Source organism: Sciurus carolinensis, chromosome 6 (genome assembly GCF_902686445.1).
Source record: "Sciurus carolinensis chromosome 6, mSciCar1.2, whole genome shotgun sequence".
In the NCBI taxonomy this organism is placed as follows: domain Eukaryota; kingdom Metazoa; phylum Chordata; class Mammalia; order Rodentia; family Sciuridae; genus Sciurus; species Sciurus carolinensis.
In genome coordinates this window covers 101,502,184-101,514,634 of record NC_062218.1, presented here as the reverse complement: position 1 = coordinate 101,514,634, position 12,451 = coordinate 101,502,184, and the positions used below count along the sequence as shown (strand labels likewise).

The window sequence follows — 12,451 nt, the reverse complement described above, 5'->3', positions numbered from 1 at the left end:
TCTCAAATTTGGCCTTTTCATGATATCCCATAGTTCTTGGAGATTCTGTTCATGATTTCTTACCATCTTCTCTGTTTGTTCCACTTTGTTTTCAAGGTTAAATATTTTGTCTTCAATGTCTGAGGTTCTGTCTTCCAGGTGTTCTATCCTATTGGTTATGCTTTCTATGGAGTTTTTAACTTGGTTTATTGTTTCCTTCATTTCAAGGATTTCAGTTTGGTTTTTTTTCAGTATCTCTAACTCTTTATTGAAATGATCTCTTGCTTCCCGTATTTGGTCTTTTAACTGTTGATTGGTGCGATCATTTAATGCCTGCATTTGCTCTTTCATCTCCTCCTTCAATGCCTGCATTTGCTCTTTCATCTCCTCATTAGCTTCCCTGATCGTTTTAATTACGTACATTCTGAACTCCCTTTCTGACATTTCTTCTGCTCTGCTGTCATTGGGTTTTATTGATGTAGTATCTAGGTTTGTTTGGGACATTTTCTTCCCTTGTTTTCTCATAATGGTCAGTTGTCAGTGGGACCCTGAGATATTGCAGTTTTCCACTATTGGCTTATAGTGTCCCAGTAGATTTCCAGTGTATCACCTCCCAGCCTTCAGCAGCCTGATGTCTTGGAGGAATCTGATAAAGCAGCTCATTCGAAGAATACTGCCCCTAGCCCCCTACTGGTTCCACGTTTTGGAACTGGCTCTGTGCGGAAATGCTCTCACTGTGGGCCTGCACCGTGCAGCTGGCCGTGTGGGAAGAGCCCACTGCCGGAGTGTGGAAGACTACCTTGGGAAGACTCAAGCTGCCCTGCCCGGCTCTGCTAAGCCACCTCTATCTGGGCCTGCCACCCGGGCTGAGCTTTACCCAGTGGGCAGACTCACCCGTGGCTCCACTTCAGTCCGAGTCTCTCAATGCCTCCCCTTCTTAACTCCTGGGTTCTGGAGCGACCGGGGGTGCAGTCTCCCTCTAGGCCGCCATCTTGGATCGCCCCGTGAAGAGAGCCCGCAGCCGGAGTGGGCAGAGCCGCCTGAAGAGGTCTCCGGCTGCCCTGTCCTTATCCCTGAGGCTGACTGCAGATCGAGGCTCTCCGCTGGTTCTTTGCAGGAGTACACTGCACTGCAGCAGCTCCGGGACTCGGAGCCTGCTCTGTTCAGAAAGGCTCTCACTAGCGGGCCAGTTCCGTTCCGAGAACCTGGAGAAGCTGGCTGTGTGGGCGGGGCCCACCACCGGAGTGCGCAGGACTGCCTGTGGATGACTCTAGCTGCCCTGCCCGGCTCCGATAAGCCACCTCTATCTGGGCCTGCCACCCGGGCCGAGCTTTACCCAGTGGGCAGACTCACCCGTGGCTCCACTTCAGTCCGAGTCTCTCAATGCCTCCCCTTCTTAACTCCTGGGTTCTGGAGCGACCGGGGGTGCAGTCTCCCTCTAGGCCGCCATCTTGGATCGCCCCGTGAAGAGAGCCCGCAGCCGGAGTAGGCAGAGCCGCCTGAAGAGGTCTCCGGCTGCCCTGACCTTATCCCTGAGGCTGACTGCAGATCGAGGCTCTCCGCTGGTTCTTTGCAGGAGTACACTGCACTGCAGCAGCTCCGGGACTCGGAGCGTGCTCTGTTCAGACAGGCTCTCTCTAGCCGAGCACTTTATTTTTAATACCTGCTAGAAACTAAAATTGGTGTAGTATAATTAATACCCATTTATTAGGAAATCTACAGAGAAGTTTTACATATTTATTTCCCATACAACCCAGATCAAGGATATAGATATTTTTTATTTTTGCTTTTCAGTATTTGGGAGTTGCTTTGCTGTACATAAAAAAGAAAAAGCACCCATTTTTTTCTGTATACTAGATCCAGGATCTTTTTCCTCCCAAGTCCCTTTTCCTTGTACTTCCTTTGCCCATAAGTGCATGTAGTCTTTGTTAGTAGGTCATAAGGAGAAAGGCATCACCAACCCTTAACTTACTATGTGTCAAGTAATATGGTACAAATATATCACTTAATTAATGGCTCTATGAATTCTTAGACCCTGCTGTGATCTGAACTTGAGAGTTTAAGTAACAAAACTGGGATTAAACAGAGCTGTTTCCAAACAAGGTCTTATCCTCAATTCTACACTGACCCTCTAAACTGTACATGATAAGCTCTTTTCACCTGGAAGTTTATAATCTAGTTATATATTAAGATATGTATTGAGTGCTCACAACGTGCTAGGCTCTAAGAATCACCTGCATAGTTAACCTCTAACTCACTGAAATCCAGCAAAGTAGGTACTAATTTTCCAACTTTACACACGAGGGAACAGAAACTCTGAAAAGTAAGTAAATGTTACTGACATACAGAGCTTCCAGACACCCCACCAGTACACTTCACAATACACATCTAATCCTCAGACACTTCAAATATGGCATACACCTGCATGTTCTGTGTGCCCTTTGCTGTGTTTCCCATTTCCTCTGCCACTTGGATGATCTTGCTCATGTTCGTCATCATTTTTCTATTCACTGCTTAGTATTTTCCTTGATCACCTTTAAAAAAAAAACCCTTATTTTAAAAACAACAAACTTTATCATTCCTACTGTATTAGTAATCTGTTGCTCATAAAAAAATACATCTAGAATGAATAGCTTAAAGCAACATTTATTATGTCACACAGCTCTAGGAATCTGTAAGCATATCTGGGTGGTCCCAGAACTCTCATGAGTTACGTGTAAACTATAGGTAGGGGCTACAGTCATCTGAAAACTTGTTTGAAGATGGAGGACCCACTTCCAAACACATTTATATGACTTAGCTTGATAGAGCTCTTGCCTAGCATATATAATGCCCTCCCTCAGTTCAATCCCCAGCTCCACCAAAAAAAAAAAAGAAATCAATAAATTAGTATTAGCATAATTTGTACTTTCTGATATTTCAATTGGATGTAATGAAAACATTTAAATTTCTTGCTTTTAGCAGTGGGCAATTTTTTCTATGGTTTTTTTTTTTTTCCCCAGTAATTTCAGGATAATTCAGGTATATTTTTATGGGGTAAAACTTCATAAGCACTTCTTATATGGATATATTTGTTGTTCTTACTTTTACTTTAGAGGATAGAATAATTGGGTTAGTGCTTCTATTTTGTGCCCAAAAAAAGAAGCTAAGAAACTTAAAGAATACAGAAAGGAATTGAAAGAGCCAACAAAGACATTTGGCATTAGAGAGCAGCTTTGGAATAAAGCTGAATTTGTAGTCCTTATAGTCCATTAGTCAACTCTATATCCCATTCTTTACAAAGGATTAAAAATGATATAATTAACTGTCCACCTGAAACTACTTTTCAAAGAGCAGTAATGAAATGTCCTATCAGGAAGAAATAAATGTTGAGGGGCTTGTTGTTTTGTTTTGTTTTGTTTTAATTCAACCAAGTCTTAGGTTGTCCTAGGCATAAAGGATCTTTTCCTAGAAACGAGGATTAGGTATATTCAACCTAGTGAATTGATCATTACTCAATTCACTTTCCTTTGAGTATGATTCATTCTTGAGGACTGTCCCTACAGAGTCTTGTAAAGACCATCCCCTCTAATATAAGGTACATGACCATGACATCTTAAGATCTTAAGTTACATCTGTGTAAATATGCTGGTCTGTGTAGAATAACTTTTGCCAGGCCAGCAGAACCTCCCTTGGTTTTTCTCCAACATTAAATAACCACATTAAAAGATTACAAGAATGTGTAGTTGGGGGATGGGGGAGAGACTTCCATTCTTTTTTTTCTTTTTTTTTTTTTCTTTTTTTTTTTCTTTTTTTCTTTTTGGTACCAGGAATTGAACCCAGCCACATCCTTAGCCCTTTTTATTTTTTCATTTTGACATAGGTTCTTACTAAGTTGCTTTAGGGCCTCACTAAGTTGCTGAGGCTGGCTTTGAACTTGAAATCCTGCCTCAGTCTCTCAAGCCCCTGGTATTACAGGCATGCATCACATGCCCTGCTACAATTCTTAACATATTATTCAACAATGGATGCCAGAAGATTTAAACAATAACATTCTTAAATTAATATTTGCAGTCAGGGGTGAATTCAAACATTTTTATTTGAGGTCAGGTGAATTCAGACATCCTAATTTCTATATGAAATAATGATCTCTGTAAAGTCTGTCTATGGCAGATAGTTTATCAAATCTGTGATTCACCCAGCTGGTTGCTGGCAAGTTTAACATTCTAGTTTACTACTTGCTGTTAACCTTCACTTCATTAAACTGGGAAAAGGGAATATTTTATTTGTACATGGTGGCTTAATGTTGAATCAAAGTCATTTTCCCTTTGGGATTCCCATAGTATGTTTTAGACCAGTTTCCTCTTTAGCATTAGGTTAGAAGTCATAATAAAATAGTGATTACAGACATCTTCTGTAACTGAGTGTTAAAAATACTACATAAAGCACAATTTGTCAAAAAAAAGTGCTTGCCTTTGATAAACAGTGACTGGACTTGGTCATGAAGGTAATTTTTGGGGTGCAGTTTCTGCTTGTTGAGCTCAGAGCTAACCCTATCAAGGTATGCCTCAGTTAAGTAGCACACTTAAGATTTGTGCATTTTTGCATATGTGTACCTCAGTAAAGTTTTAATAAATGATTTTCAATTTGTTGAATAAGATCTTTTTAAAAAAATTTTAGTTGCCCTCTCAACTTAGTAAGTTGAGGCAAGTCCAGTTATCTTTTTAATCAATGGCTTCGGATCTTGACCATATTCTACCCAAAACGAAAACAGAAAGAGGCTCTCCATAAAAATCAAAAAATTAAAAACCCTTTAAGACTGGTGGAATTTCAGCAGTGCCTTCTATTCTGTATAGGACAGCATAATTATCTTTGTGCTGGAAGAAATGATTGTATCATTGATAAAATTCGAAGAAAAAACTGCCCTGCATGCCGCTATCGAAAATGTCTTCAAGCTGGAATGAACCTGGAAGGTAATGTAATGTGAATTTCTCATTTTACCTAAGATATTAAGTAAGCATGTGTAATAATTTAGTCAGTGCAGTATATATGTGCTTGACTAGCATTTTATGATATTGCCCAGTGAAACAGGAACTATTTCATGAATATATTATATTCTGATTAAATTTATTTACCAGCTCTTGTTACATACACTGATTTCAGTATAGCCAAACTATATACTAAGAAAGAAAATTATGTAATAATAAAACTTACATAACTTGAACAACTTTACTTTTATATCTCCTAATTCCTTTTTTAAGTCTCAGCTAGTCCCTAGGGTTGGAAATGTTTCTATACAGATATATTTACATGTGCATTTTTATTTTACCTTTTAAAAACACACCATTACTTGGAAATTTTATTACAGCTCTATAAGGGAAAAAAAAAGTGAGAAATTAGATGGATTTTGTTTTGTTTTTCAAGTAAAGAAACCTGAAACTATTAAGTTAGGGTTTCAAACCCCTGTTTTTATAATAAGTTGTATAATTAACATTGATCTCATCATTAAAAAACTTTCCTCAGAAAAAAGTTTGGAATTTTGCTGTAGTTAAAATGGCAAGTTCTATGAATCTGATGATCTAATAACTCACGTGTTGTTTGGTATTTGTTGTGACAGTAGTACTTTCATTCAGTAAGTATTCACCAACAAGGCAGTCACTAGACATAAAATGAGTAAAATTTAATGCCTCTATTCAATGAATTTACTAATTATTTAAGTTTCAAAGCCAATCACAAAATAGCATTGCACAAAATACTACAGGAGCAAGGGGTAGAAGGTCACCCAATTCAGTCCTGGAAGAAGTAACATTGAATTTCAAATCTAGAAGCTGAGTAAGAATTAAATGAAAAATAAAAGCAGGGACATGATCAGATTTGTTTTAGAAAGAATAATCTTGTATTGAGAGACCTATTAAATGATTACAACATTAATCCATATAAGAAGTGGTGTTTTGGACAGGACAGACTGTTGGTACTATCTAACACACTCTGTATGTTAACAAATATAAAGAATCTAATTCCCTACACCACACACACAGAGCTAAGTTTGACCACGGTACACCACACAGAGACAGCTAAGTATGACCAGGTTGTTTCTTTAAACTTGACTGCAGAGTGCTAACATGTTAAATTAAACCTTGCTTTTAAATAAAATGAGAATTACCCACTCTCTTGGTGTTACAAAAGCTACCAAGATTAAACATTCATGTAAAAGTTCACTTTCAGTGCCACAAGTAGTTTCTTTTTGTTATAAAAACAAGTTATTCACTTTCTTAGATACCAGCTCTCTGACTGCATTTTCCCCAGTTTCATTTTGCTATACTCTGATCTACTAAGTAGATAGTATACTTTGACCATTTAAATATTGTACTTAAAGTTTGATTTTTAGTGATACCCTAAATGTTTTCATCCAGCTCTTTAATGTATATAAATAAAAGTTTACAGGATAAACCCAAATAAAATTCTATCATATAACGTGGGAACAATGATTGCTTACTCAGTAACAGAATGCATGTCAAGTTTTAGATCTCTGGAATTTTAAGCATATAATGCTTCCCTAGGTAATTTCTCCCATATTCTGAGTATAAGGAAATTCTTTATTCAAAAGAAATCAGATATACTAACTATAAAGTAATGATACTGATAAGAGATAAATAGGAGGTGACTACATTTGTCCTATTGCTCCTTCTTCCTCTTCAGATAGCTAAATAATAACTGCAGTGTCCTTTGCCCTTAACCTCACTAGAAGACAACCAAGATAGTGACTAATATCTAAATACCATCACAGCCATTTCCAACCAAGTCTTTTGTTGAGACTGTCAGAATTTTTTTCCGTGAATTAATAAAATTTAAGCATATAATTTAATCTGAGCTGCTCTTTCTCAGAATACTTAATTGACAGCCAACCAATTGTATGCTTTTATAAATGGTTAATGTAAGATCAGGTGGAGGGAAATTAACCTTTGTCAAGTTATTACATGCTTGTCTTTCATGTGTTCTCCTTTACTCAAAGAGGTTATTTTGGAACCTCATGTCTAGGATGAACCTTGTATCCACTTTTATGTAATACATGGTAAAACAAAGTTCTAGTTGGTCATTTCATAACATACTCGATGTTAGCTGGCACATGTGATTGGCATTCTGATTCTATTTGTAGACCAATTGAAAGAAAAACTTTAAAAATATAAGTTATCAGGGTTTATCCATGTATGATTTTAGTGGGAAAGCCTCGTTTTTCTTTTTAATATATATATAAAACTTCTATTCAGGAAAGTATATGTGTGTGTCGGAAATGTTTGGCAGACTATAATACTTAAGAACAAAATAGATTAAGTCATGTATTTCACACTTTCTTTTCAATCTTTGCAAATAGTCTCTTGTTCATCTGAGTGCTTCCTCCAGCCAAGCCCCAGAGTAACTTCACAGAAGCACTTAGCTCCCTCAGCCCAGGTCTCTCCATAAATGTAACAGTACTGTTGCAAGTGGTTTATCTGATACTGTTGCTCCATACCCAGCAAATCTCAAGATTTATTTTAAGGCAGCCTTCTTCACTGCTTGAAGGTCCTGGCATTTAAAAAAACATGTTTTTTAAAATGGTGATCCTTAATGTTTTATGCACATTTCATTTTAAGGTATTGTAATCATTCTAAAGCATAGATTTATTTTTTATATTAACAGTCAGAAGAAACCTGTAGGAAATAGACTTATGGCATTATAAGATTTTTTTTTACCTAATATTTAAGTATTAACATGATTTCTTTACCTTTATTAAGGAGAAAATAGCCTTATCAAAGACTCACACACACACACGTCTATAGAGATTATAAACTGCTACTCTGCTATATGCTCCAATAGGTCAGAAGTTTAGATAAAGTAAATTTTTATTCATGAAATTCCTTAAAATTAGTGATTACTCAACTAAATTTTTCAATTAACTCTTTGCTGAAGATATCTTGAAAATATATTAGTACTATTTCTTACTTTAGTCAACACAACATAACTAGGTCCCTAGAACTTTTTAATCTTTATTCAAAAGCAACAGTTCTCATTTAGGACTATAGATAAATAGAAATTAATTATATTCTGAGTCATAGAAAATGGTTTTTAAAAATCCTTCAACTTGTCATTATCTTTTCTTCATTGTTCTGATGTAGAGTGCAGAAACATGCATCCTGGACCACTTGAAGTTATGGTTAATTGAGATTGTACCAGGACTATTTAAGTGTATTGATTTGGGACATCTGTATTCTAACATCATCAACAAATTACATCCTGTGGTTTTGGATCTAGGTTTCTGTGAAATAGTTTTTGGTTATTTAAAGAGTTTTCTTATGCGCTCTTCCTTTTTAAAGTTGAATCAGTCCTCTATAGAGTTATACTGTCTGAATGCAAAGAATTCTACAAACCTTCTCCTACAAATTGAGGTAATAATAGGTCTCATATGGAACTGAGGAACTGTTCTAAACATTTGACATATTTTTACTGAATTAATTCTCACAACACATTTGTAAGAATTTCATGAAGTTTCCTCTCCTATAAAATGAAGATAATAAAGCCCAAAGAATAACTGGTACAGAACACCTGGCTACAAAATGGCAGACCCAGGATTTAAGTCCATTCTGGTTTCACATTTGGACTCTTGACTGCTGTACCATATAGCACCTCCAAGACCCTGGCAAACTAGGTTACAATAGAATGGTCCTGTTTCTCTGTTTTGATATGTCAACTAAAAATTCTTATATCTCTTAGTGCCCACAGAACATTGATAAGTGTACACAACAGACTTTTTTTCTTTTCTAACACTGGACATTAAGATATAATTCTACCACAGTATCTTGTCTTCCATAAACCATGTGTTTTGTCATTTTAGGGACAGAGGATCTAATAATTATTTTAATTTGCACTTATTTTTTCCCTTTGCATCCTGATAACTGAGGCAGGTTGTATTTTTCTTTCATAGAAATTACATTCTTTGCCCTTCCTTGGAGCGCTCAGTACTGTCTCTTTTATAAAAGAATGTAAATCTCATTTACTTAATAAAGTATATTCAGGTGTATGAATAAGTTTACTCCTACAGAATCCATGCTTGTTATTTGATTAGACTTTTTCATACAAAGTCAAATACAAGATAACTTGATTTAGTATAGATGTAATATTACATCTATACTAAAAATTAAAAATTTTCCACTGATAAATTAAGTGAAAAAAATGTAAAGATTTTCTTTTCATTTTCCCACTGTTAGTCTTAAATGGAAAAAGTCAATTTTTCTATTGTTAGAATTCATACTTTTTTAACTTGTATCTGTCTTTGTACAAATATGCAATAATGTAGCTGCTTTGTTGTATATATATATATATATAGTGTCATAATTTTGGTTAATCCTAAAATATAGCTCCTTAGTTTCTTTCACAAATTATCATAAGCTTAGATTCTTTCTTTCAATTGATTATAAAAGTAATTTGCCTTATAAATTTATGTGAACTTTGAAAATGAGATAATTTATGGAAAAATCTACAGAAGTGATTTGTTCAGATTGTTTTAACAGTGTTATAAGACTTATTTCTTACAGTTATACAAAATGTTACTAGCTTACTTACAGTGACAATTGATATGGGAATGGGTAACTGTGGATCCTTTCAGAAAAAAAAATTTTCTCTTCTTCCATGTCATTTTTTTGTAAATGCCAAATAAATTATTTCTCCTCTTTCAGTCTTAATAATTTCAGAAATTGAAAATACCTCTGAATAAACTTTGCAGCCCATATCTCTCTATTACAATTCATTTCTATTTATTTTTCAATACCCACAGCTCGAAAAACAAAGAAAAAAATAAAAGGAATTCAGCAGGCCACTACAGGAGTCTCACAAGACACTTCTGAAAATCCTGCCAACAAAACAATAGTTCCCGCAACATTACCACAACTCACCCCTACCCTGGTGTCCTTGTTGGAAGTCATTGAACCTGAGGTATTATATGCAGGATATGATAGCTCTGTTCCAGATTCAACTTGGAGGATCATGACCTCACTCAACATGTTAGGTGGGCGCCAGGTGATTGCAGCAGTGAAATGGGCAAAGGCAATACCAGGTAAGGGCCAGGAGGACAGAGCTACAGTATAAGCCTTGTGTTTTCTTGGACAAAACCATTCTGGTTCTTTATTGTCCTTCTTCCTGATCTCGCGGCATATCTTATTTCTTTCTCCTCCTTGGTTCTGAGGACTAAGAAGCAGATGAGCAAGTAGGGCAAGTAGGGTATCTACAATAAAACTTTCACACTGCTTCCAGCTTTTCAGATAGCACAGTTTATTTCAGATAGCATAGTTAATTTTAGATAGGATGGTGCAATATCAGAACTGAAGCTACTACATGAAGCTACAGGACTTACTCAAAATTCCTTTTACACTGATGTCTAAGGGAAGAAAGTGTATACTATTTCTAAGAATTCCATTTATTTCCTTTTGGTTATTGTAAAGTTTGTAATTATCAGGTATGTTGACTTTGTCAACATGTACCAATACAAAATGATTTTAACTTCAGTAAATGAAATTCATTCATTGAATATAAATTTTCATTTAATATTTAAGATAATTTTTTGAAAAGTTTCCCTATTAGAACTTTGCATGGAACAGGAGACATCAAATGTTACTATCAACACTGACTTTACAGATAAAGGGGAATTGACAAACATATGGTCACACAATAGAACAAGGATGAGTAACCTAACCTCCCGTCATCCCTGTTCTATCAAGGGAGAAAGAAATGTGAACATCAGGAAAAAAATTTGAATGAAAATAATTGGTTAATGTCTGATTCCGGACTCTTGGCTTTCTGTTTCACAGTTTAATTCATATTATTTAAATATGCAAAAGGTAACATAACTTAGCTACGTATAAGTTTTCAGATGAGCTGCTTATAAGTTTTCTTTCATAAAATGCCATTAAAAAATTCTCAGGGCCAGATATGGTGGCAGAGGCTTGGGAGGCTGAGGCAGGAGGATAGTGAGTTCAAAGCCAGCCTCGGCAACTCATTCAAAGCCAGTCTCTCAATAAAATAGAAAAAAAAAAGGTGGGGGGTGCTGGGTATGTGGCTTAGTGGCTTCCAGTGCCCCTGAGTTCAATCCCCTATACCCGCTGCAAAAAAAAGTTCTCAGGGCTTGGATTGGATCTTAATGGTGACAAAAGCTAGCTGTATGCATTTAGCATTTCATATCCTTTCTCTGTTAAGGGTCTGACCCAAACAAGGCTAATTGATTTAATTGCTCTTAGGGAGAGCCATGATCTTTTCTCTGGCACTGGAGTGTTGCTGCATGCCTTTATTTCTCTTAATCCAGGATTCAGGAACTTACACCTAGATGACCAAATGACCCTCCTGCAGTATTCATGGATGTTTCTCATGGCATTTGCCCTGGGGTGGAGATCATACAGACAATCAAGTGCAAGCTTGCTGTGTTTTGCTCCTGATCTGATTATTAATGAGTAAGTTGTATATGAATCATTTCCCCTGTCTTCATTCATAGGCTATTTTTAACCAGATATTTTCCTGTGGACTGCTATTGTAATAATTCAGGACTGAATCAATCCTACCAGGTATCTAGGAACTGAGAAAACTTGACGTAGAGTTGTTTATCAGTGCCTGCAGCACATCAAGCATAATGTAGAACAAATGTGCATTATTGCTATTCCAGAACATGTTTTAAGTAGTGGGCATCCTTGAGGTCAGTAGACTTTACTAACGTCCTTAGACTTTACTAGGTCTGTGGCAAGTGACAAGGAATCTTTTTAAGATATTGCTCTAATTACATATCCCTACTCCAAGAGCATGGGAAACTCATTTGAATTCGGTGGGGACAATTTGAGGTATGGAGCCAGAGAAAAGACATCTCTTTGGACAGCAAGGCTCACTCAGTGACTATGGCTTATAAAGAACAAGGAACAAGTTATTGGGTTTTTGTCTTAGTTGTTTGCTTAGAGAGGACCAGTCAAGCCTTTAGATTTTTCTAATCAACTATTTTCTTATCCTGTAGGTCTATATTTGTGAAATATTTCAGATGTCCATTCTCCTTTACTTAATTTTGGTGGTTTTCTCATTCCTACTGCAATGTGTCCCTTATTGTGTTGATGATTTTCTTCCTTAAGCACAGTTCTGATTGCATCCTACATCTTACCAATATATAGAGGTCTTCAGTACCACCTCACTGATGATCCAGTGCATACTGTACATGGTTTCAGGCTTTTGAGAACCTGGCCTTACTTTCTTTCCCATTGTTTTTCACACATTCTGTTTCCATTCAGCTAATCCACTTTTCAAATCTACTATCAGCTCATGGTGTTATATCACTAACTATGACCTCCACACATCCCTAGTTTGTCTCTCTTTGTATTTTGTATTGCTACTTTTTGTGCCCATAGTTTATCTCCTTTATTAGAATGTAAATCAGAAGTTCACACACACACACACACACACAGAGTCGGAAAAGATTAAAAAATGGAGGTTT

The 12,451-nt window shown here is 36.4% G+C and overlaps 1 protein-coding gene across 5 annotated transcripts in view; it reads left to right on the top strand.

Annotated features, from left to right (window-relative positions):
* Positions 1–12,451, top strand: part of Nr3c1 (nuclear receptor subfamily 3 group C member 1) — a 107,614-nt gene that overhangs the window by 80,083 nt on the left and 15,080 nt on the right. For all 5 annotated transcript variants that reach the window (XM_047554941.1, XM_047554939.1, XM_047554942.1 and 2 more), the window contains exons 4-6: positions 4,815–4,931; positions 9,767–10,045; positions 11,288–11,432. In XM_047554941.1, coding sequence (XP_047410897.1) covers positions 4,815–4,931; positions 9,767–10,045; positions 11,288–11,432 — 541 coding nt within the window. The remainder of the gene's footprint in view (positions 1–4,814; positions 4,932–9,766; positions 10,046–11,287; positions 11,433–12,451) is intronic.